Below are 27054 nucleotides of genomic sequence, written 5' to 3'. Positions count from 1 at the left end.
TGGCTGCAACACACTCAACAAAAGTCAGGACAGAGTTAAAATAAGATTGAAAAGTGCACAGAATATTCAAGTAACACCGGTTTGGAAGACTCCACATTAAGCAGGCTAATTGGTAGCAGGTGAGGTATCATGACTGGGGATAAAAGTAGCATCCATCAAAGGCTCAGTCTTTGCAAGCAAGGACGGGTCGTGGCTCACCCCCTTGTGCCAAACTTCGTGAGAGAATTGTTAGTCAGTTCAAAAGGAACATTTCCCAACGCAAGATTGCAGAGAATTTAGGTCTTTCAACATCTACAGTACATAATGTGAAAAGATTCAGAGAATTCAGAGACATCTCAGTGCATAAAGGGCAAGGTCAGAAACGACTGTTGAATGCGCGTGATCTTCGAGCCCTCAGGCGGCACTGCCTAAGAAACCGTCATGCTACTGTGACAATTATAGCCACCTGGGCTCGGGAGTACTTCGGAAAACCATTGTCACTTAACACAGTCCATCGCTGCATCCAGAAATGCAACTTGAAACTGTATTATGCAAGGAGGAAGCCATACATCAATTCAATGCAGAAACGCTGGTGAGTTCTCTGGGCCCAAGCTCATCTCAGATGGACCGAAAGACTGTGGAACTGTGTGCTGTGGTCAGATGAGTCCACATTTCAGCTAGTTTTCGGAAAAAATGGGCGTTGAGTTCTCCGTGCCAAAGATGAAAACGACCATCCTGAGTGTTATCAGCGAAAGATGCAAAAGTCAGCATCTGTGATGGTATGGGGGTGCTTCAGTGCCCACAGCATGGGTGAGTTGCATGTATGTGAAGGTACCATTGACTCTGAGGCGTATATTAGGATTTTAGAGAGACATATGTTGCCATTAAGGCGACGTCTCTTCCCAGGACGTCCATGCTTATTTCAGCAGGACAATGCCAGATCACATTCTGCACGGGCTACAACAGCGTGGCTTTGTAGACACAGAGTGCATGTGCTTGACTGGCCTGCTGCCAGTCCCAATCTATCTCCTATTGAAAATGTATGTCGCATCATGAAGAGGAGAATCAGACAACGGAGACCATGGACTGTTGAGCAGCTGAAGCCTTATATCAAGCAAGAATGGACAAAATTTCCAATTGCAAATCTACTACAATTAGTATCCTCAGTTCCAAAACGAGTAAAAAGTGTTATTAAAAGGAAAGGTGATGTAACACAATGGTAAACATGCCTCTGTCCCAACTTTTGTTGAATGTGTTGCAGCCATCAAATTCTAAATTTGTGTATATTTACAAAATACAATTAAGTTGGTCCATAAAACTATTGAAAATCTTTTCTTTGTACTTTTGTCAGTTAAATAAAGGTTCACATGAATTAACATATCACAGATTTTTGTTTTTATTGCATTTTGGAAAATATCCCAACTTTTCTGGAAACAGGGTTTGTAAATGCTATGTAAAATAGTTGTTATACTGCATTGTTTAGGGAATAATGACAAGAAAAAAAAGTCTGTACATACTTGAACAACAAGTGCTGGAAGAGCACTTCCGGGTTTTCGTGATTCGCGGTTGGTTGAATTTGCACATGCAGAATTCGCGGATAAGGAGGGCCGACTGTATTTCATTTAAACAGTTTGTTATTCTATTTAATGGTAGGATATCAGAAGTTTTTTTCAGATATATAAAGAGGTAAAGGAAAAAGGGAGTGGATATCACACTGCTGGAAAATAATACTGGAGAGGTAGTAATGGGGGACAAAGAAATGATGGACAAACCGAATAAGTCTTTTGAGTCATTCTTCACTGTGGAAGCCAGAATTATGCCGGAAATTTGAGTGTCAGGGGCAGAAGTGTAATTGCTATTACTAAAAAGATAGTTAGGATGCTGAAAAGTCTGAATGTTAATATATTACCTGGACCAAATGAACTACCCCATGTTTCTGAAAGAGGTAGCAGAAGAGATTGTGGAGACATAAGTAATTATCTTTCATGAATCACTGGATTCTGGCATGGTTCCAGAGGCTGAAAAGGCGCAAACGTTACGCCATGATTTTAAGAAGGGAAGGAGATAAGAGACAGGAAATTATCGGCCACGTAGCCTTAATTAAGTGGTTGGTAAGATACTGGAGTCCGTTATTAAAGATAGGATTTCAGAGTACTTCAAGGCACATAATTAAAAACAAAAATGTTGAAGTCAGCATGATTTCCATAAGGGGAAATCTTGCTTGAGAAATCTAAATTTTTTTTTAAGGAAGTAACAGGCAGAATGGTCAGTGGGATGTTGTTTACTTGGATTTTCAGAAGGCCTTTGACAAGCACATGAGGCTGCTAAACAGATAGGAGCCCATGGTATGTCAGGAAAGATAGTAACATGGTTAGAACATTGGCTGACTGGCAGGAGGCAAAGAATGGGAATAAAGGGCTTCTTCTAGTTGGCTACTGGTGCCTAGTGATATTCTACAGAGTCAGTGTCGGGACTGCTTTTCACATTTTGTCAATGATTTGGATGACGGGGGTAGGTTGTGTTGAGGTAGTAGGGAGTCTGCAGAAGCATTTGGACATATTAGAAGAATGGACAAAGAAGTAGCAGATGGAATGGTATGGTGTGGTCATGAATTTTTGTGGAAGGAATGAAAGTGTAGACTATTTTCTAAATAGGGAGCAAATTCAGAAATCAGAGTTGCAAAGGAAAATGCAGGATTCCCTGAAGGTTAAGTTCCAGGTTGAGTCGGTGATGAGGAAAGCAAATGCAATGTTAGCATTTATTTTGGGAGGACTAGAGTACAAAACCAAGGATGTAATTCTGAGGCTTTATATGATATTGGTCAGACTGCACTTGGAATATGATGAGCAGTTTTGGGTCCCATGTATAAGAAAAGATTTGGAGCGGGTTTCAGAGGTTTACAAGAATGATTCTGGGAATAAAGGGGTTAATGTATGACGAGTATCCTGTACTTGCTGGATTGTTGAAGAATAGGGGGGTGGGGAATGTCATTGGAGCCTATCAAATATTGAAAGGCTTAGGTGGAGTGGATGTGGAGAGGATATTTCCTATAGTGGGTGAGACTAGGACTAGTGGGCACATTCTCAGAATCCAAGGATGACCTTTTGAAACAGGGGTAAGGAGGAATATCTTTAGCCAGAGGGTGGTGAATCTGAGGATTTAATTGACAAAGATGGCAGTGGATGCCAAGCCATTGGGTATATTTAAAGCAAAGTTTTTGATTACTAAGGGCATCAAAGGTTACAGGGAGAAGGCAGGTAAATGGAATTGAACAGGATAATAAATTTAGCCATGAGAAATGAAGGAATAGACTCATTGTGCCACAGGAGAGAATTAGGCCATTTGTCTTATGATAAGCAAGGGCAAGTGGAATTCTATCTCTTTTATGATAGTGGGTGGATAGGGCTTGGGCAGATGTGCATGGGGGCAACTTTAATGATGGTGGAAGGGAAACCCCATTCCTTGGAGGGAACAAAAAGATATCTCAGATGTTCTAAAATGGAAAGCTTCATCTGAGAACAGATACAGTGGAGATGGAGGAACTGAGGGAAGGGAGTAGTATTTTTTAAACAAGTAACAGGGTGGGAAGAGTGTTTCATCAAGGAAGTTGTGAATATCACTAGGTTTGTAAAAGATGTCAGTGGATAGTCGCCATCCAGAGATGGAGACAGATTGAGAAAGGAGTTAGAGGTTGGAGGCAAAATTGAGCTTAGTAGGACGCAGCATCGGTGGATTCGTCAATAGGAGAGAAAATGTTGGAGTGTTGCCATTGTAGAGTTAGATCACTGAGGATCACTGCGTTGTCATGGTGGAAAGGATTATGAGTTACTGAGATCCCGAGAGTGATGCCATCTGGAGTCTAGCGATCCGGAGCCTGATGGTGGTAAGGTCATGGGACCTCACTGATGCATTGTGATGTATCAGCATCTTCCCAGTGAAGGTAGAGGAAGGCTGTGACAGTGAAGGGTACCTAGTCAACTTGCATTTCATGCCACTGGACCCTTGCCCTAATCTGTCATGTCTGTGGTGGCTGCCTGTGCATCAACCTGCCCACATTCAACAAAGTCACACAAAGGCATTCTCCATTAAGGGAATTCACCCTAACCGATTAAGTCCCATGGCAAGTGGCGAAGGGGGCAGAATTGTGAGGTAGCTTTCTACAACCAATCGATAATGCTTTTGGGAGAAACCATCCAGCATACAGTAGCAGGATGCAAGATGCATGCAGGTAGGGACACTATACACTGAATGGCACAACTATGTTGTAGGAATTGTTACAGGAACATCTGTGCTGAGTATGGATTGGACACTCCCAAATCCAAATGGGAAATCCCAAGAAGGTAGTGGAGAATGACAGAGTTAAGATCCTGTGGGACTTCCAAATACAGACTGATATGCAGATACTGGCCAACCAACTAGGCAGAGTAATACTGGACAAGGACCAGAAGAAAGCAATAGTAATAGATGTGGCCATCTCAAATGACAGTAACATCAGGAAGATGAATAAGAGAAGCTGGAGAAATACCAGGGCACGAAAGAGCATATAGAAAGGACCTGGAAGGTTAAAGCCAGTGTAATCCTGATGGTGATAGGAGCACTTGGAGCTATGACACATGGACTGGGAAAGTGGCTCCAACAAATCCCTGGGACATCTGTGATCTTGGTACAGAAGAGTGTACTACTAGGAACAACGAGGATACTGTGCTGAACCCTCAAGCTCCCAGGGTTCTGGTAGAGGACCTGCGATTGAGGGGAAAATACTCATACACACCATCCTTTTTGAGGATGATGAAGATGCTTTTGATGCTGGGGAGGTTATTGCCCATGGTGGAGCTGACTGCTTTTGCAATTTTCTGCTGCATTTTCCGATCCTGTGCAGTGACTCCTCTATTTCCATATAGCCAATGATGAAACAGGCATAGCTGTAGCCCAAGTGAATGTCCGTGGCTACATCTTCGGTTTGGAGAAAGTGGGAGGAGCTGAAAGGGAAAGTCTTTCAGCTTGGAGGCTAAGTTTTTATGTACATTTAAGGCAGACATTGATTTAAATTCTTGATTGGTCAGGGTATGAAGGGATTTGGGGAGTGGGGGGAGGCAGGAGATTGGGGCTGAGAGGAAAAATGGTTCTGCCATGATGAAATAGTGCAGGAGACAATGGCCTGGTACTCTTTGGTGGGGTCCTGTGGGGAAAGTAAGAGAAGAGTTTGAGAGCTGCTGTCTGGTCTCAGCAAGGTAGAGGTCAGTCCACCAGACTGGAACAATGCCTCTTTTTTTCCCCCTCCCATCACCCCATGTGTGTGGTTTGATAGAGGGGTAAAAATGATAGCACAGGAACAAGCACTTCAGCCTACTGTGTACTAACCAGGATGCCAATTAAACTAATTTGACTCTCTGAAAGGTATGGGTGAGGGAGAATGCAAGGGCTCACATATAAACTTTCCTGAAAATGTGTGCAGATGGATAAAGTTGCAAAGAAACTCATTAGCATTTTTGAACTTTTGTACTCCACTGAAAACTCAAAGCAGTATGAGAAAATTGTGTAAAATATTTTCAGGATCAGTTGCAAGATTAAGAGAGCTGAGGTGGGTACTGAGGTTATCTCCAATAGAGTAGGAAAAACTAAACATTATTTAGCAGTTTCAAATCCATAAAGCATTTTGAAATTAATACAAATTACTACTTGTGATTCATCATTATCTTTTCACACTGTTAGGAAGAGATTGAGGGAAATACCCTTGTACCACTTAGCTTTTGGGAAAGTTAAAGCAGAGTTTCTTATTCTTGAGAGGAATTAGTCTGAGATTTGGAAGTGAATTCTGAGGAGATGGCCCTTGGTGCATAGAACCCTGACCCAAACTGGACTTGGCTTTGTTGGCATCATATCTCTATTGTCAGATATATAATGACTTTGTGCTGCCAAACTCCTCAAGTTTTTTTTTACTGTTGACCCATGATTTGCCCTGTTAATCACACCACTAAGTATTATAGGAAATAAAATCCCCTTTTTGTGCAAAGATCATAGTTAACCCAATGGCCCGGAGTCTGTGGCAGTAGGAGCTCTTGGGACTTGTGGTTGAAGTTTGAAGTTGCCTGTAGGTCCCATGCTTTATCTTTGCCTCTTGATGCAAGCAGCAGAGGGATGAAGCATGCCCATTCATTGACAACTACACTTCAATCTGAGCTCAAACGTATGTGATTCTGCGGTAGAACATGGCAGGATGAGTGAGTATTTGACAATCAGTCTATCTATGCTTCACTCCTTTCTCTTGGGTTGTTACCAAGTTCTACCTGAGGGGAATGAGGAACTAGAGGGCACAAGTTTAAAATGAGGGAGAAGAAACTTGAAGGAAATTTGAGGGTATGGTTTACATAGAGTGGTGGATATCTGGAACATGCTTCCAAGGAAGTGGTGGAGGCAATTGTTGCATTTAAGAGGCTTTTAAACAGGGATAGGAAGGGCTAAGAGGCATATGGGCCTGAATTAAATGGGTTCAGCATAGGAGTGGATCAAAACAGCCCAGTTCTGTGCTATACAATTCTCTCATTTGATATGTACAGTTCTACATTCTAGCACCCACCGAGTGTTCCTCTTTATTTAATTTTAAACCAGTAAGTTCAGACCAATAATTGAATACTCACTTTACCTGCACAGGGCAATGGTATCCTGCTGTCTGAGGATGACACCAGCTTTGAAGGAGAGTTCTCCGATGACTGGATCTTAAATGGAAAGGTAAAATTATCAACTATAGATGCAGATTTAAAGGAGTTGACATTTACTAAGGGCTAGAGACTGAGGATAATGGCAATGAACTCCAAATGGAAGGCAGTGACTTGCAGTGTTCCATTATGTTCAAGACATGGATAACATAATAGAAGGCAAATGACAACTGTGGGAACAGGATTGAGGGGCTGAGTGGCCAGAAGCAAATTAGATTAGTTATATTCCATTGATCTAGCTGTATGTAAGGCCCCAGGGTGATTTTTGCTGCTTTTGTTGTGGCCTCTGTTTAGTCTGGGCATTTTTAAAATTAGGTCACAAATGTAAACTTGCAGATGTATGGTAAAGTCTGCTGACTTGGTGAGACAGATTACCATTGTCCTTGCTTGGGTAATTTTGAAACATGATGGTGGAAGGTGTTTAAGTTTGCATTGTGCCATACTGAATGGGAGGGAAAGAAAAGCAAGGATTTTGCAGGTGTGGATTGTTCCAAAACACCTGACTGCTAAATCCAGGTCTAGTTAATATTTTAATGCAAGAAATACTAACTTATGCACGTTGTGATGTCACTTGAGTCTGAAAAATGAAAGCCAGGAAACGCTCAAACACTCAGCAGGTCAGGCATTATCTGTGGAAAAAGAAACTATTACATTTCAAGGCCAAATTAAACTTCAGAACCAAGAACTTTTTGACTCTGAACATTTCAGAACATTTTAACTCTGATTCCTTTTTCTGAATGTTGCCTTACCAGTTGAATTTACTTACCAGTAAATTCTATATTTCAGATTTTATTCCTTGAATCTGAGAAAATGTCGGCTAGACTATGATTTATACCTGAAAATCTGATTACTTATAAATAAACGTGACCTCTTTAGTGCTAAAAATGATGTTTTTACCTGCAGGGAGTTCTGACCATGGCAAATGGTGATTACTTTGAGGGAACTTTCAGCGGAGAGTGGGGAGCAGGGATTAAAGTTGCTGGAACGTACTTCAAACCTAATTTATATGACAGCGACAGAGAGAAAGCTCATGCATTGTAAGTAGTATCAGTTTTGGAAAAGCCTTGGATTGGCCAGCTGACGCTGTCTGGATTCTTTTCTGATAAGTTGACCTGAGGCCTTAATTGAAGCCTTGCAATAAATCCCAAAGCAGGCCATGTGTACCTACTCAGTTCTCACTAAGTGATGAAACAGCTGCAGATAGTGACGTGTGGTGACAAGAGTGATTATTTTGTAGCACAAAACTCATTTAGTAGCATCTCTACAGTAATCTTTTCCCATCAATTTCTCTTTCCCCATCAGAGTATCAACTCCTGGTAGGAGTTCCTGCGGTATTTTCCGGAAATAGCCATTCATATTCATTTTTGGTGCCAGATTTTGAGGAGCAGCAAGCTGTACACAACTCTATTACGAGCCACATGGATCCAGCAAATGGGGTTGTTCACACTGTGCAACCTTTCAAGTTCGATTTCAATGCTGCCATGCCTGTAACGCAAGGCAGTCAATTAAACAAAACACTGTCTAGTTACCACAACAAGAGGATGCAAGGACAAATCTAATTCCCAACTAATGAGCTTTTGGAACGGGAATGGTTTCATGGGCATCGTGTCCCTGATAGCTATTGAAAATCAAAAAGCTTATTCTATCACAAGCACTCCTTTTTCTACACATCCTTGAACTGAACTTTCATCTTCCTCTTTTCCAACTCTAAAGGTCGCAGAGCTGACAAGTCACCTCCTCCTCTTTCCACAAATGCTGAGGTTTTTTTTAACAATTTCTGTTTTTGTTCCATTTCTCAATATTCACCTTGTCATTGAAGTCTCTAAAATATAGGAACTTTCAAAGCTGTCTCACTTTCTCACTTGAGGTGAAAGTGAGAAAAATCAGACCCGTCTGATCAAAATGTTGAATGTGATTCTAGAGAAATGTATGAGGGTCAAATTGAGGTTAACATTCTTGTATCTGTTTCACTAATTTAAAGAGCATCATGTTGTTATTAGCTATTTCATTTTTCTGTTAGCATCCTGGAGGTAGTTTTGCTGGGGCTGTTTCAGCAAGTTCTGCACACAACAGGAACTTTTGTTATGGCCGCCTCCATCTCACACCCCCAGATCATGCCATTGAATGACTATTTAATGGGGAACTCTTGATGATTAGTTTCCAATGGAAAAAAGCAGAAACATAAGACCAGTGCAAACTTCCAGAGTGGAGACTAATTTATAATGGGGATTTTTACCATTCTCTGTCCCATGTCTGTTTGATTTGAAATCAACCTGCAAGCGCCTTGCAGCTGACTAATATGCATGGGTACCGTTGATTTATTATTGTCACATGCACTGAAATAGAGTGGAAAAACTTTATTTTTCATAACTAAAAAAAGATAATTTCAATACATAAGAACAATGAGGTAGTATAAAGGGAAATGCCATATATAGTGTAATTTAGATTTAAAAGTAGACCAATTATAATAGATTTAATAAATAGATCTATTGAAAGTAGCTTGCAAAGAGTCACCACATTCCAGTTGCTATGAGGAAGTTATCTTTGAAATGAACTGAACCTGGAGATGTGAAATGTGTACTGTGCAGTAACGTGGCAGGCATGAATCAATACATTGCTCTCCAAATATGTGAGCAGAGTAACAGAACAATGCTTCACTTGCACTGCCCTGTTTTGCACTCATTCCGTAATGTGTGATTTCAGTGTTCAGTGTAACATGCCCATCCATGTTACTTATGCCAGTTCCTTGGCATTGGCAAAAGATTGTACAGTAAAACATTATCAATGCAGTCTGGACAGAAGTCAAACCTGTACAATAAAACTCTGATCTGCTATCTGCCAATTCAAAAATCGCAATGGTTTGGTATCTGCTTCCCAGGTGAAGTTTGCCAAGCTCTTGTTCTGTTCACCTGGGCCCTAGTTCCCATGCTCCCTTGAAGCTTACTTAGTTTACTAGTTTTACTGTGAAGTTTATTGTTCTACTGTTTTTAAAAATGTATACACAAAAAGTGAATTAAAAGTATGTTGGAGTATTAATATGAAAGCTAATCTGACACCATTGAATTCCCATGTGTTTATTGAGGTTGAAATTTTCCAGAGATATAAAAGGCCAGGTTCCATTAACAGTGCTTCTTGCACACACTTTTTTTCCTTGCTGTCTATTCCTGACAGTCAAGTTCATTTAGTTGCTTATGGAGCTGTATGGCTATAATTACAGGAAACTAGGCCAACTGGCAGTTGATCCTGATGAGAAATGGAAGGCTGTGTTTGAGGAGTGCTGGAGTCAACTTGGTTGTGAATCTGCTGGGCAGGGAGATGTCCTCAGGGCCTGGGAGAACATTGCAGTGTGTCTCACCACAAGCAAACGGCAGCACAAGGATAGGTGAGTGTTAACGGCCAAAGGAACTGATGGCCTCTGATTGAAGAGATTCTTGTTGAAGCATGTCTTGAACTCCTCAGGAAGTTTTCTAATTGTTTCCAATTTTGTTTCCACTGAAGTTAAAGGTCTTTTGACTTGTGCCATCATTCCTTTCATGTCTCCTCACTTTCTGCCCTAACATCCCTTCTGTTTGACTCATTCTCAATCGTCCATACCTTGTTCCCTTTCCTTAATTGTTGCCCCTCTGTGTTTCTGTTTCTCTCTGCAGCCATATCCCCCAACACCCCATTACTGTTTGTGGAGGCTTACAGTGTGTAATTTGGTTGCAGCATTACCCAGCTGTTGCTTTTGGTTGATGTACTGCAGGATACTTTGGTTCCTTGTCACAACGTGAACTCTGATGTGTAAATCCTATTGAGCAGTTTAATGCTTGTGATCTCAAAAGTTGCATTTCAGTGCATATTAATGTTTATTTTAAAAGATCAATTTGTTATCAGAGTGCATGTTTGTCACTATACGCAACCCTGAGATTCATTTACTTGTGGGCATTCACACTAAGTACAAAGAAACGCATTGGAATAAATGAAAAACTGCATACAACAAAGACAAACCAACATGCAAAAGACAACAAACTCTATAAATACAAAAAAAAAGCAAATGTTGAGAACATGAGTTGTAGTCTTTAAAACTGAGTCCATAGGTTGTTCAGTATTGGGGTGAGTGAAATTATCCACAGGGGTTCAAGAGCCTGATGGTGTAGGGGTAATAACTGTTCCTGAACTTGGATGTGTGGCTCCTGAAGTTCCTGTACCACCTTCCTGGCAGCAGCGAGAAGAGAGTATGGCCTGGATGGTGGGGGTCCTTGATGGATACTGCTTTCCTGCAACAGCACTCCATGTAGGTGTGCTCATTGGTAGGGAGGGCTTTAACCTTGATGGACTAGGCTCTATCCACTACTTTTTGTAGGTGGTTCTATTCAAGGGCATCGGTGTTCCCATATTAGGCTGCGAAGCAACCTGTCAGTATACACTCCACCAAACATCTATGGACTTTTATCATAGTTTTAGGTGACTTGTTGCATCTTTTGCAAATTCTAAAAAAGTAGAGGTGCTGTTTGTGCCTTATTTGTAATGGCATGGCAGTGTGTTGGACTGAGGAGAGATGCTCTGAAATGATAATGCTGAGAAACGTAAAGTTGCTGACTCTCTACACTTCTGATCCCCTGTGAGAACTGGCTGATGGACCCAGGGTTTCCTTCTTCTGAAGTCCATAATCAGCTCTTTGGCTTTGTTGACATTGTTGTGGCGCCATTCAGCCAGATTTTCAATCTCTCTCCTATATGCTGATTCATCATCGTCTTTGCTTCTCCCACAAAACTGTTGCCATCAGCAAGCTGAAGTGTGACGTTGACGCTGTACTTGGCCTCACAGTCAAAGTATAAAGCAAGTAGAGCAGAGAGCTACGCACACGGCCTATGGGAATATGTTCAACAAATTTGGTAACTTATGACCTGACAACACTGAAAATAATTTTTTTTTAGGATTACCATAAATTTATGAAATGTTCAATTTTCTCCTTCCTTGCTACTCTCTCACTCTGACTTGTGTGTGTGATGCTACTCTCCTGGCATGTGCAAGGAGAGGGATCTAAAGCAACTTCCAATTAGATCTTGTTCTCATCATTTGACATGACAACATTGTTAAATCAGTTTCCTTTTTGTTCCCTTTTTTCATCCCCCCCCCTGCACTGTGACTCATTTAGCCCTGATTTCCGGAGTCGATCTCATGCACAAACACTGGAGAGTTTGGAAATCATCCCTCAGATTGCTGCCCCTATCACACTGGACAAGTATGAAGCCATCAGAAAATACTTAATGAAGGTATTGAAACTTGCTATTTTTCCTTCAACAATAAATTAAAATAGATGTGCATAAAAAAGATTTTTTAATAAAGCGAATGGTGTTTAAAAATAGCTGGTAAGGCAGCAGCCTAAGAGAGAAATAGTAAACCTTTTATCAGAGTTCCAATGAAAGAATACTAATTTGAATGGCTAACTCAGCTTTATTTCTCCATTGATGCTACTGACCTGAAAATTTTAATATTGTATGTTTTATTTCACATTTCCAGCATCTGCAGTTGTTAATTTTTAGAAATTAATAAATATAAGTAAATTCCAAATAGAGCTGAAATTAAGTTATAAGGAAATTTATGGGGATTGACTGATTCCTGACTAAGTAGGAATGGTTTCAGATTCTCTTGTGGTACTTCAGACTCCATTTTGAATCTGAACCTGTTTAAGCTGGTTCTGTAATACTGACATGGGCTGAGAAACTCAGAATTTTGAGGTGTGTTTTTTTTTGCATAACTAAACACAAATTTCCCATCTTCCCTGGAGGTTAACAGACCAAATGAAGTCCATTGAATGTCGAGACTCCTAATGACATTACAGTCCCATGTAAACTGGGGTGTGATGTCCAAAACTATGTGAAGCTCCTGGGAGTTGTGTTGGGGAGAAGTAAGTAAGTAGCAGAACATGTACAGCCTGGGTGAGCAGCAACTGAATGTCAGGCTTTAAAATTATTGGCACAATCATGCAATCAATTTGCAGCTAATTCTGAGACATTAAGCATCTGATGCTGGTAGCTACCCAGAATGCAAATACTGAAGCACTCTTCCCGCCCTAACACTCATCCTCCACCTCATCTCCCTAAGAATGCAGAACATTGCAGAGGATACAGGTAGCTTGGCTATGATGTGAATTAGTTACAATGTAGTTGTTAACTTAGAGAACACTATATGTATTATGGGGACCAAATTGATTATGTGATTTTGATTGGGAATTGGAGATCTCGCGAGTTACTTTGGAAAATTGACAAGCAGAAAAAAAATGCAGTTTTGGGATGGAGGGAGCCTGGTTACATTTGACTTTGATCCATTAAGAGCATAGGCTACCAGTTTCATCGTGAGAAGCCATTGGAAATTGATTTTGCAGTTATTTCTATTGAACCTCATGCTTTGATATTCTCTTAAACAAAATAATGTACAGGCTTGAGTATTTTTAGCCTGAAGTTACAGAATAAAGTTTGTTATTTAAAAGTACCTTTTTACTTTTTTTTTTAAAAATGCAGAGAAGTTAACTTTGTTATTGCAAATCTGAAACTCTGGTCCCTAAACCCTTTTATCTGATTGACACAATTGTTTCTGTAACAATTTTTAAGTGAATTTTCTTAAGAACCCAACTATGACATTATAGCAGAACTACCTGTACATGTATTTTGTAGTTCTCTTTCCATGTGTGCGTGTGTCAACTCCTGCCTCTTATACTAACATTTGGTTTCAATCATTCCAAAGCAGCATACGCTACATTTTAGAATTAAATCCTGCCTTATTTCAGACTGACCCATGTTCCTGACTTGTACCCTTGGACAGGCATGTGACACGCCTTTACACCCACTGGGGTATCTCCTGGAGACATTGGTAGCAGTGTACAGAATGACTTATGTGGGAGTTGGTGCTAACCGGCGGTTACTACAGCAAGCAGTCAACGAAATCAAGTCATACCTAACTCGCATATTTCAGCTGGTCAGGTAAGGTAAACTCCTTTCAGTGGCCTGCAATTAGTTTAACTGTGCTGAAGCTATAGACCTGTTATAGCACAGTTGATGTTTGCTTCTGCTTTCTTTCAGATTTCTTTTTCCAGACCTCCCAGATGGGGGCAGTCTGATCCCAGTAAGAGATAAGAAAGCTCCTGGCAGTGAGGAAGAGGAATCCTCTGATACTGGGTAAATAATAAATATTCGTTTGACTGCTCTTTTTTTAAGCTTTGTCTGACAGAATGGAATATCAAAGGAGCTAGGAGGAGTGCAACTGAAGCAATGAAAGGGTGGGAATGAGATGTTTAATGTTTAAACAATGAACACAGCTCTCTTTTGGGGTTGATCACGAGTGAAAATCTTGCACTGTGAAAATCCATGTTCAACATCCCAAAAAAACTTGTATTGTGACAGGTCTTGTTGGAATTTTTGTGTAGCAGCACAGTGCATTGGGGCACAGGCTTGCCATTCCCCACCCTCCTCAGATTGACTGTTACTTCCCTAGAGCAGCTGCAAAGTCATTCCACATTGCCCCCAGTACCACCAGCCCCTGCAAAGGAGGGCTGCACCAGTGAGGTATTCTCAGCTTGCCCTTCAGAATTATCAGAGTGGTTTACAGAGTCACTTAATGTAGACGTGTATTCTTCTGAATTCCCATTCCCACGTCTCCTGCTTGTCTAACCAGATGTACCTTGCATCGAGGATGCGGAGAGATGATTTGGGGTGGAGGTGGTTACAAGTGTGAATAGAAATGGCAGGGTAACTCTCCCTAATGATCTCCATTGGTTAACTCTGTTTATCCTTGTAGGAGCCAAATGATCACAAGTTGCAGTCTGCTCCTTCCAGTTCTCTTACCAAGGCTCTACCCGCCTCTCTTCACACTCTATGCTCTGGACAATGAGAGGGAAGAAGACATTTACTGGGATTGTGTGCTCCGACTGAACAAGCAAACGGACCTGGCGTTACTGGGCTTCCTTGGGGTGCAGCAGTGAGTGTTACCTCTAAGTATCTTTGCACCAACATGTATATATTTAAAAGAAACTGCTATCTTACAGTCCAGGGCAGTTGGATTGGCACATGGGATATAGAACAGGACAATATGGGATCAAGCCCTTTGGCCTGCAACTTGTGTGCAGACCTGTCTAAACTAACTCCATCAGTAGAAAGGTGTGATTGATGACCTAACAGCTGTTTGTTAAAAGGAAGTCAAAGGGCGGGCACCAAGTACATCTGTGTACTTTCCTCCTCATTGTTGCTTTGTGCAGCAAACCCCTTCCAAGGTGCAACGTATGTTACCTGATACAAATGCTTTTGAGGCAGCCAAGTTAGAGCTGATACTAAACAGGTGAAAGCTCAAATGCAAGAAAAAATAGTACAAGAAAAACTGAAATTATAGAAAATGTGAGCGCCATCTGTGATGTCATGACCTGCGTGTTATAGACTATTAACCTTTCACCACTCCGTTCCCTGCTTTTAATAGAACATCATAGAAGGGGCTTCATTGTGCCTTTCCTGTCCTGTGCCCAGGGGAGTTTAATAACACTGGACATCTTAAAGCAGGAAAAATATTCTTGCATCTTACTTAACAAAAATAAGATTACATTTAATCATCTGCTTAGAGTTACCACTCAACAAATTAGTGAATCAGAATAGCTCTGATTTCCATGTTTTTGGGATTTAAACTATATCCGTGAATACTGTGCCATGTTGCACTGCCTGTGGGGAACACATGATGCCTGATGCAAGAGCAGCAGCTGGAAGCTCAGGCCATCACCTATCTTCTAAAAGGTGGCTATGGGAGAAGACTATGGGTAAAACTGAAGCACAGGTTCCCAAATCCTAACTTCACCCCCCCCCCCCCCACACACACATTATTGTCCTGGCTAATGCGCAGTCTTTGGGGTGGGGGGAGAATTGAAGATGTCAGAGCAAGACTGCAATACCAGTGGGATACAAGGAATTTTGTGTACTCTGCTTCATTGAGACCTGGCTCACCTGGGAGCTTCACCATCCACTCTGTGGGCCAGACAGTGGTGTCGGGTAAAGGCAGTAGTGGTAGCGTTTGCTTTGTGATGACTGCATCATTGTGCAGCGATGTGGCGGCTCTGTCTCAGTCCTGCTCCCCTGACCTGGAATATCAGGCTGTCAAGCATCATCCATTCTATCTGTTAAGGGAATTCTCCGTCAAAATCCTGAATGCAGTCTGCATTCTACTGGCAAAAGTCAAGCTGACCCTGGAGGAACTGGGCACTGATCAGCAGTCATGAAACAGTGCACCCTGATGCCTTGCCAGTCACTGCAGGGAATCTCAACTGGGCCCGCTTCATCTCTTTGTCCACAGTGCGGACAAACACAGTTATGCAGTGAGTTAAAAACCTTCTCAGAGAGTTTTGAATGTGATCTTACTTGTTAAACTGCAGAAAGATAAATAAAATGTATAAAATTCAATACAGAATTGTTGCGCACCTGAAGATACTATTGTTGTCAATTATTGCAATCCGTGTTAACCAAGGTGCCACACCCCACCCCACCCCACCCCTCTTGTAAACGAGTAAACTCGTGGTGCAATGATATCTTAACGTTAAGTGATAAACATAATACTTCAAAATATGCCTACTAAATGTTTAACAATATTAACAAAACTCATGACTCTCAGATATTGCTATTTCAAGAGCAAATGGATATCTTTCCACTATGTATTACAAAATACCGTAGATTCCGGATTTTAAGCCGCTACTTTTTTCCTACATTTTGAACAGCTTTGAACTTTGCGGCCAATAATCCGAAGCGGCTAATGCATGATTTTTTTCATGCCGCCTCGTAAACATTTTGCCTCGTAACAGTAGACCAATAAAATTGATGAGTAGTTCACAGAGGTCCAATGAAATTGTACGATAAATCAAGCGCACTTTCACAATTAAATTATTGTAAATCAGTCATTTGTACTCACCCTCATCAACATGGAAAACACTCAAAGCATTGTGCTGCCTACTTAGTTTAAACTATATTTGTTTTCTGTACTACATCGCGGGATGCTATGACGTCACACCCGGTTACGCGGTGTCTTGTGGGAAAATGCCGGTTTGCGATGAAACGGGACGGAGGGAGGGAGCGCATTACGCGAGCGGCTTTGGATCCGAGCGAACGCTGCTTTTAAATGCCGTTTGCGATGAAACGGGACGGAGGGAGGGAGCGCATTACGCGAGCGGCTTTGGATCTGAGCGAACTCTGCTTTTAAGTTAAAGGTATCAATAACTTTTCCTGGTAGGCTGCAATATATATATATTTTTTTACCAGTCGTTAGGAGATATTGGAATGTTGTTCAGTAAAGAAGTATACGCAACGTATATTTAAAAGTAGCCGCGTACGGGCACGGTTCGAAAAAAAGCATTTGCAATATGTATTTGTTTTTGTTACCATATGGATTTAATTAAAAGTTAAAAAAATCCTCACGTGTAATATCTTTCTGTGTAAATATCTCATATTACAACGTGGGACACCTGCGGCCGAAAATCCGGTGCGGCCTAAAATCCGGTGCGGCCTAAAATCCGATGCGGCCTTTACAATTAAAAAAATGATTTTATTTCTAAAATTAGAGCCAGCGGCTTAAAATCAGGTGCGCTCTGTAGTCCGGAATCTACGGTAAATCAAAATTAACCCATGCAGGAAATGATATTTTTAAAAAACAGTAGGAAGTGATGTTCATACAAAATGAACTGTGCCTCTAGATAGATAGATAGATAGATAGATAGATAGATACTTTATTCATCCCCATGGGGAAATTCAACTTTTTTTCCAATGTCCCATACACTTGTTGTAGCAAAACTAATTACATACAATACTTAACTCAGTAAAAAATATGATATGCATCTAAATCACTATCTCAAAAAGCATTAATAATAGCTTTTAAAAAGTTCTTAAGTCCTGGCGGGAGAATTGTAAAGCCTAATGGCATTGGGGAGTATTGACCTCTTCATCCTGTCTGAGGAGCATTGCATCGATAGTAACCTGTCGCTGAAACTGCTTCTCTGTCTCTGGATGGTGCTATGTAGAGGATGTTCAGAGTTATCTATAATTGACCGTAGCCTACTCAGCGCCCTTCGCTCAGCTACCGATGTTAAACTCTCGAGTACTTTGCCCACGACAGAGCCCGCCTTCCTTACCAGCTTATTAAGACGTGAGGCGTCCCTCTTCTTAATGCTTCCTCCCCAACACGCCACCACAAAGAAGAGGGCGCTCTCCACAACTGACCTATAGAACATCTTCAGCATCTCACTACAGACATTGAATGACGCCAACCTTCTTAGGAAGTACAGTCGACTCTGTGCCTTCCTGCACAAGGCATCTGTGTTGGCAGTCCAGTCTAGCTTCTCGTCTAACTGTACTCCCAGATACTTGTAGGTCTTAACCTGCTCCACACATTCTCCATTAATGATCACTGGCTCCATATGAGGCCTAGATCTCCTAAAGTCCACCACCATCTCCTTGGTCTTGGTGATATTGAGACGCAGGTAGTTTGAGTTGCACCATATCACAAAGTCCTGTATCAGTTTCCTATACTCCTCCTCCTGTCCATTCCTGACACATCCCACTATGGCCGTGTCATCAGCGAACTTCTGCACATGGCAGGACTCCGAGTTATATTGGAAGTCTGATGTGTACAGGGTGAACAGGACCGGAGAGAGTACGGTTCCCTGCGGTGCCCCTGTGCTGCTGACCACCGTGTCAGACCTACAGTCTCCCAACCGCACATACTGAGGTCTATCTGTCAAGTAGTCCACTATCCAATCCACCATGTGAGAGTCTACTCCCATCTCCGTTAGTTTGTGCCTTAAGATCTTGGGCTGGATGGTGTTAAAGGCACTAGAGAAGTCAAGGAATGTAATCCTCACAGCACAACTGACCCCCTCTAGGTGAGAGAGTGATTTGTGCAGCAAATACGTGATAGCATCCTCCACTCCCACCTTCTCCTTATACGCAAACTGAAGAGGATCCTGGGCGTGCCTGGTTTGTGGCCTCAGATTCTGTATTATCAGCCGCTCCATGGTCTTCATAACGTGCGACGTCAAGGCAACAGGTCTGAAGTCATTCAACTCCTTTGGTTGTGGTTTCTTCGGTACCGGGACAATACAGGATGTTTTCCACTGTCTGGGTATTCTTCTCTGCTCCAGGCTCATGTTGAAGATGCGCTGTAGTGGTTCTCCCAGCTCAGTCGCACAGGCCCTCAGTAATCGTGGGGAAACTCCATCCGGTCCAGCCGCCTTGCTGGTACAGATCTTCCTCAGTTGACCTTCCACCTGTGCAGCCATAATCCTGGGCGTGGGCAAGGTCTCCTGTGAGTGGCTATTTTCCTGTGAGGGAAGTAAGCCTGGTGTGGATTTCTGCGGTGAGGATGAGATTGAGCTGTCGAACCTGTTGAAGAAGTTGTTCAGTTGTTCAGTTGGCCAGAATAAGCACCAACAGGTCAACTGTTGAACCAGATCATCGCCATTACCCCACCATCAACAACGTTTATAGTGACACTCTTTGGCATGTTTAATCAGCTGTACGTCTGCTCCTGGTGTACAGGTGGAGACTGAGGACCACAGCACCAGTGGTGAGGATAGTAAAGGTATGGTCAAGAGAGGCAGAAGAGTTCTTGCAGGATTATTTTGAATTGGTGGACTGTGCTGTAAACCTTCACTAATCCGACTACCTGTAATCCGGTCCCTTCGATAATCCGGCACTGCTTTCAAATTTTCTGTGCAACTGTAATTTCAAATTTCCCAGTACACCGTACCAATCTGTTGTGCATTGTTTTGGTTGCACTAGATCTGTTCACGTGTTGGCACGCTCTTATAAGCACAGACAGGTGATTCCTGCTTGTCTTCCTGCATTTATTACGGTAATATCATTTACATGAGGCGCAGCCACCCGGCACCCACCCGTCTCACCCGCTAGCGGCGCGGGAGCTGGCGCGCACTTGGTCAGTTCGCCTTCTCGCCCGCCTGCCGGAAGTCACACACTGCCCTCTGGCGTTGCCTGGCCGGCACTCCATTCTCTTCTGCCTACGACCTCAGATCAGACGTGGCAACCCACTGAATTTAAGCATATTACTAAGCAGAGGAAAAGAAACTAACAAGGATTCCCTCAGTAACTGCAAATGAAGGGAGTTACTTCAGCGCCAAATCTCCGGCTGCCTGGCGGTTGCATGAAATGTAGCGTATAGAAGACCTCCTTTCTCCAACTTCTGCTTCTGCTCACCCAAATGTGCTGCCACCATCATCAACAGTTTTTGAAGAAACTGTTGTGCCAGTTTCAGCACCAGTTCCTGACGCTTCACTCATTTTTCAAGATGAAGATGTTGATGGTCCTGACAACCCCACACTTGCAGACATGTAGCTTTGCCTGAAGGTATATTAAACGTCTCACTTTAGAAGTGGAAATGCTCAACTGTTCTGTATCAGTTAATTCCTGTACATTTACCCATACCCTTTATTTTATATGTGCCTGTACAGTATATTACTTTATTAAAATTTCACTTGCTACTCATTTAATATTTCTGTTTCATTATTATCTGACGTACTGATTTACATGATATTTTAAAGGTATGATGAGGCAGTTAGCTATTGCTTAATGTTATCCTTCTGTAATTCAGCATTTTCGCTAATCCGGCACTCCCCAGGTTCCCATGGTGCCAGATTATAGAAGGTTGACCTGTACCATATTTAGGGATTTATCTTTGGATCTGCTTCAATACACAGTCATCAGCAATGTCATCAAGGTCTGCACGGATGAATTAATACCTTTTTAAGAACATACCAAGTTTTCCCAAGCCAGAAGCTTGGAATGAAGCAGGAAATGCCCAGTTTCCTGAGGGCTAGATTTGGTGTTCAAGACCAATGACCTAAAACCCTACAAGTCCAGCTATGACCTATGGAAGGCCATTGAGAGAGCAAAAAGGCTTCTATGTGAAGCAACAAACACAAAATGCTGGAGGAACTCAGCAGGTCGGGCAACATCTATTGAAATAAATAAAGTCAATGTTTCAGACCATCTTCAGGACAGGAAAGGAAGGGGGAAATTTTTATGTGAATTTAAGGACACAGTTCTGATGCACAAAAGCTGTGGCAAGTTTTGTGTGTCGTTACTTTCTGTAATTGAAACCAACAGCAGAAGTGTCAATGATGCTTCACTCCCCAGTGAATTCAGCATCTTTGAATACACTTTGAAATGAATAATAATGCCACACCTGTGCAAACACTTGCAGCCTCCAGCAACTTGTGATCTCCATCTTGGAGACCAATGTCAGACCATGATGGTGTACCCAGTTGTGCACTGAAAACCTGTGCTGACCAACTGGCTGGAGTATTCAGGGACATCTTCATTCTCTCACTGCTGCTTCAAAATGGCAGCAATTATTCCAGTGCCTAAAAAGATCAGGGTAAATGCCTCAATGACTATCACATGGTAGCACTCATGGTGACTATCACCTTGGAAGTGTTTTGAGAGGTTGGTCATGACTAGAATTAACCTGAACAAGGACTTTGGACCTGCTACAATTTGCCTACCACAATGGGGCCATAGCAAATGCGATGTTACTGGCTCTGAAGTCTGCTTTAGAGCACTTTGAACTGCAATAACATTCAGCAGCCTGGTGCACTGTATGTTTTGCTGTTGTCTGAGTTCAGTACCATCATTCCCTCATTATTAATCACCAAACTTCAAAACCTGGGCCTCTGTACCTCCCTCTGCAACTGGATTTTCAGTTTCCTCATTGGGAGACCAAGGGCTGTCCAGTCAGAAATAACATCTCCTCACTAACAACTGACACAGGTACACCTCAAGGATGCATGCTTAGGCCACTGCTCTACACTCCCTCTACACTTACAGAAGTGTGGCTAAGCTCAGCTCAAACGCCAGTTCTAAATTTGCAGATGACATATTTGTTGGTAAAATCTCAGGTGGCAGTGAGGACAGTGTAAGACGGTCTAAGAGTAAGACGGTGGCTGGTTGAGTGTTGTGGCTACAGCAACCTTGCAATCAATGTTATCAAAGCCAGGGAATTTATTGTGGATTTCAGCAAGAGGCAAAAGGGTGGAAAGGATGAGGATCTGCACCTTCCTGGGTGCCAGCATTTCGTATCTGTCCTGGTCCCAATACATTGATGCAATTTCAAAGAAGGCACACCAGCGGCTCTACTTCCTTAGGAGTTTGAAGAGATTTAGTATGTCACCAAAGACCCTTTAGTGATGATACAAATCTTCTCAAACATAGACATTGCAAATGGACAGGGGTAAGCTCTCTGACTTGTTTCATCACAACCTGGTATGGAGGCTCCAGTGCAAAGAATCACAAGAGTACAGAAGGTTGTAGACTTGGCTGGCTCCATCGTAGGCATAAGCTTGCCCACTATTAAGGGCATCTTCAACAGGTGGTGCCTCAGTAGGCAACATCCATTGTTACGGACCTTCACATCTAGGATGTGCCCTGTTTTCATTACTATACGGGAGTAGGTAGAGGAGCTTGAAGACTCTCACTCAATGACTTAGGGAATAGCCTTTTCCCTTCCATCAGATTTCTTAATGGTCCATGAACCCCACCTCTATTTGTTTAATTGTTGCATTATTTATTTATTTTGTACATTAAGTAATTTTGCCTTTTTGCTGTACTGCTGCAAAACAATAAACTTCACATCACGTAAGATGGTGATAATAGGCCTGTTTTCTGATTTTCTGAGGTTATCTTTGTTTATTCTAGATCCTCTAGCCCACTGACATTGTTCCTGCTTATCCAAAAGCAAGATCTTGCATATGCTAGAAATATGAAATAAAAACACAAAACTCAAGAAATGCTTGGCAGGTTATGCTAGTGCAGAGAGAAAGAGTTTAACATTTTGGATCAACATTTCATGTGATGGAATGTTGTGAGCTTGAAACATTAACTGTCTCTTTCCACAGGTGCTACTTGACCTGCATAGTATTTTGGCCTGCTTGTGCTCATGTCATCAGATGCACATTAATCTTTGCCTCATCAACTTAGCATTTACTGGTCTCTTGATCTGTCTTTCAGGAAGTTCTGGCCCATTACTGTCTCTGTGCTGGGAGAGAAGATTGAGGTACAGATATTTTTTATTGTTCCCTCATCCTCACTTTTACTATTTTCTTGCTCCCACCATCTATCCTACTGATCCCATCCCACCCACCCACTTACCCAACAAATTTTTTTCCCTTCACCTCATTTGTTCAGCTTCCAACTGAGCCCGGGAGAGTTCATGGAGCCCGCAGTGGTCTGACCAAGTGAATGTTCTTCCTGCAGAAGAACAATGCATGTGGCAAACTACTGTACTGCAGATCTCTTAATAGTCATGCCCAATCTCATGTCCTACAATTCCAAAGTTAGCTATAGCACTCCAAATTTCTATGCTCTGATGTGCTTTTAAGCTTGGATGTGGATTAAGACCGGATATCGGCAATTGCTTTGGCTCTACTAGTCACTCTGTACGTAAGTATAATACTGAAATGTTGTGGCATTCAATGGCAGTAAAATATGAAAAGTACTAAGCAAACTAGGAGCTGGGTCTTCAGTATTAAACTTTCAACCTAAAATGCCAACTGCAAGTACCTAGTGGTGTAATTTGATCCCTGCAATGTTTCCTTTTAATGCCAACTCCACTATATGGTACTAAATTGTAAAATGTAGGTTCAATTTCACTATGCCACAAGTTACTACTTTTAATACCTGATGTTCTTTTTTCCTTGCAATTACAAGTGACTAAGATTATTGGGATTTAAAATCTAGATCTCTGCAGGGAAGCTATGCCTACAGAACATGGGGGCTATCTCCTAGATATTCAAATGTGGGCCAGATAAAGATTGGAGCAAGGTTTCCATAAATGTTTGTATGCAAGACTTGGCCAAGGTGCAGTTTATGCTGTTGGCAAAGTGTAGGATCAGTGTTTGAAAACCACCAAAGGCCATTCTTGCCCCACCATTACTCTGGGATTTAACAATCCCTGTTACCTGTGAGTCTCTTCCCATTTCCCAACAATGGTGGGGTGGGAGAAGCAATGACCTGGGAGCTGTTATCTGTACAGATCAGCCTTTCATTTCTTTCAATAATGTGTGATTCATCCTTCCAGATTCAATCCACCACAAAGGAGGTTTGCTATGCTTCCGCTGTTGAGTGTTTACAGCAGATCAGGTAAAGCAACTGTTGTCCTGGTATTAATTTCAGTGAAAGGAGAACATCTGGGATTTTGGGGAGATCTTGTTGATAATTTTTAAACTGTTTTGAAATATTTTACAGATCTGTCATTGACGAGGCCAACATCTATCTCCTATCTTTAATTGGGGTGAAATAACAGTATAACACTATTACAGTGTCAGTGACCCGGGTCAATTCCACCACTGTCTGTAAGCAGTTTGTATGTTCTCCCTGTGACTGTATGGGTTCCCTCTGGGTGATCCAGTTTCCTCACATGTTCCAAAGACACATGGGTAAGAAGGTTAATTGGCCACGTGTGTAATTGGGTGCCGCAGGCTCAGGGGTCCAGAAGGGCCTTTTACCATGCTGTATCTCTCAATAAGATTTTTAAAAATAATATATTTCTCTTAAATTGATTGGCTTAATGGGCCAGTTTGAGGTCACCCATGTTAGTAGATCTGTATAAAGATCAGGCAAAATCATGTTGGTAGATTTCCTTCCCTTGTACAATTGAAGACCTGATGGATTTTTGCAACAATTGGTCATCATTTGCTAATGACTGGTTTCTTTGAAATTCAGAGTATCATCATTGTACTCACAACGGTCTTTAAGTAGTTAATGCAGTTTACTCCAACTCTTAATATGCATCTCTCAACTTTCATCTAATATGAGCAGGCAGCTCGGTCGCAGATGACAGTTTGACTTATCCTGCCAGAATTTTTAGCTGATTCCAGGCTCTTTAGATTTGAGGAAGCAGATCAAAGGATCTACTTGAGTTTAAAAGCAGACTCTGAATCCAGCATGCTTTTTAATCTTCAGACACCGTCTAATCTAACCCTTATAGATTTGCAGTTTTTAGTTCATGAATCTTCTTCTGCTTTTCAAGTTCAAGTTTAATTATCATTCAACCACGCATGAATATAGCCAAACAAAACAGCGTTCATCCAGGCCAAGGTGCAAAACACATTACCGACAGTACTCAGCACATATGGTTAAGATTTCAGAAATAAAAGCGTACAGTCACAGAAAGAAGATAGCCCAAGTCCCTGAGTGGCATGACTGTAGATTGCCCTGGTCCAGTTTGTTCTTCTACTGAGTGAACACCGGAGAGCAGCATCAGTGGGGTGGGGGGCAACCCCAACCCAGTATGGGTTCCAGCACACCCAACTCTCTCCCACACCACCTCAGCTCTCCTCCCCTGGGTAGTTGCAACAGGCACCACAGCAGCCTCTGTTTAGTCCTCCCACAATGCAGCTCGCTCTCAAAGTCAGTCTCAGCAATGAGCCAGTGAAGTTTATTAGGGGACAGGAAGATTAGTGCGCAAAATGTACTGAAGATTGAAAAGCATTTACCATTCAGAAGCAGAATCACAAATGGTGAAGTTCCACATCTGCTTTATTTTCCTCTACTTGGCTGCCAATCAGTTCCCCTTCCTTTGCCTTACATGAATGTCCATATAATAGTTTAGTTTTGTTCACTAGATCGGGCATTGAAGGCTGGAATCCTGTCCTGGAGTTGGAGAACTGTTCATGTGGGAGGGAGGATGGAATGGGGCTTGTTTTGCAGTTTTGTTTTCTGATGTGCTTCCCTTGTGGGTGTGAAGCACTGAGTATGATAGGATATGTGTGCAGTTGTGTGTATGTTTGCAAGGTGAAAAAAGATTAGCTTTGTTAGTCACATGTACATTGAAACATCGAGTAAAATGCGTCATTGGCATCAAATCAGTGTGGATTGTGCTGGGCAGACTGAAAGTGTCTCCACACATCTGGTGCAACATAGCATACCCACAACTTACTAACCATAGCCCTGTGTCTTTGGAATGTGGGAGGAAACTGAAGCACCCGGAGGAAATCCACACAGTCATGGGGAGAATGTACAAACTCCTTGCAGGCACTGGCTGAAATCAGTTGGCAAAATACACACCACAGGCTTATTAGTGTTTTTTTTCTTTTTGACCCTCTGTTTCATCAGTTCAAGACACAGACCAATACTTTTGAGAAAAATGCAGAGGTTTAATATGTATAATGACTTTTAGAAAGTGTTACATGATAGAAAAGCAAAAAAAAACCTAGCTGGAAATCTGAAATTAAACACAATGCTGGAAACTGCTTTTCAGCAGTTTTTCTGCTGAAAAGCAGAGTTGATAATTCATGTACAAAATATTTTGTTAGAACAGTGAAAATACATACAGTTGTGAGCAAAACTTGAAGCTTGTGTGATTAGTGGAATGTGTAGCATGATTTTGAATTGCTTAAAAGAATGAGCAACAAGTTGCAGTGAATAGTTTTCAGACAGCAAAGTATTTTGTAAATTGGAATTTAGCCGAAATCAACTGCTCTGCCCAGACCGTGGGGTACAGACAGCTGTGCTGTCACTGTTTTTCAATGCCTTAATCTGAGAAGAAGGCACCTCAATATTGATGTAGATACCAACAACGTAATTTAATCCTGTTTTTCTTTGTTCCTCTCCCCCCCCCCGCCCCCCACGTGCAAGTGTGTGCTTGATTGTACCATAAAGAGTTGGCTTGGATCAGATTGTAAGATAATTGTGCTAATGCTTCTCCACCCCCACCAGTACTACTTTCACTCCAGCTGACAAGCTGAAGGTTATTCAGCAGACCTTTGAGGAGATCACACAGGAGGTACTGATGATGCTGCAGGAAGATTTCCTGTGGTCCATGGATGATCTGTTCCCTGTCTTTTTATATGTGGTGCTTCGGGCAAGGTGAGGAAATGGTTCTTCTGTACTCTCCCCTTTCACTGTCGTTACCTGTAATATTTCTTTCCAGCTGTTGGGATATAGTTTGATACATACCATGAATTGATTTTTTATTTAAACCTCCTGTAATTATTTACGTGAATGAAAGCTGGTTTGATCATCCATGTCAAATACCAATTCCTAACCTAAGCCTGTATTATTGTCTTGCAGGATCAGGAACCTGGGGTCAGAAGTTCACCTTATTGAGGATCTGATGGACCCCTCTGTTCAACATGGAGAACAGGGCATTATGTTCACCACGCTGAAGGTGAGTGACAGCAACAGTGCAGTCACATTTTTGTGATGTGGTGGGGAAGGAGTGGAAAAGTAGAGAGACCTCTCGGTTTTCTGCTTTTTTTCTCTCTCACCTTTGCGTTTCTTATTGCACTGCCATTCTTTGTACCATTCTTGTGCTGATAGCTGTATTTGTAATGACCATGTTACTG

At 42.0% G+C, this 27054-nt stretch overlaps 1 protein-coding gene across 6 annotated transcripts in view; it reads left to right on the top strand.

Moving 5' to 3' along the window:
- The window catches only part of als2b (alsin Rho guanine nucleotide exchange factor ALS2 b), a 146128-nt gene that overhangs the window by 110647 nt on the left and 8427 nt on the right, over positions 1–27054 (top strand). For all 6 annotated transcript variants that reach the window (XM_073046720.1, XM_073046715.1, XM_073046719.1 and 3 more), the window contains 11 exons: positions 6631–6708; positions 7599–7732; positions 9913–10077; positions 11836–11953; positions 13503–13660; positions 13760–13855; positions 14475–14654; positions 22718–22763; positions 23787–23848; positions 26426–26575; positions 26780–26876. In XM_073046720.1, coding sequence (XP_072902821.1) covers positions 6631–6708; positions 7599–7732; positions 9913–10077; positions 11836–11953; positions 13503–13660; positions 13760–13855; positions 14475–14654; positions 22718–22763; positions 23787–23848; positions 26426–26575; positions 26780–26876 — 1284 coding nt within the window. The remainder of the gene's footprint in view (positions 1–6630; positions 6709–7598; positions 7733–9912; positions 10078–11835; positions 11954–13502; positions 13661–13759; positions 13856–14474; positions 14655–22717; positions 22764–23786; positions 23849–26425; positions 26576–26779; positions 26877–27054) is intronic.

This window comes from Hemitrygon akajei, chromosome 5 (genome assembly GCF_048418815.1).
Source record: "Hemitrygon akajei chromosome 5, sHemAka1.3, whole genome shotgun sequence".
Taxonomy (NCBI): domain Eukaryota; kingdom Metazoa; phylum Chordata; class Chondrichthyes; order Myliobatiformes; family Dasyatidae; genus Hemitrygon; species Hemitrygon akajei.
This window is presented reverse-complemented; position numbering and strand designations above follow the sequence as displayed.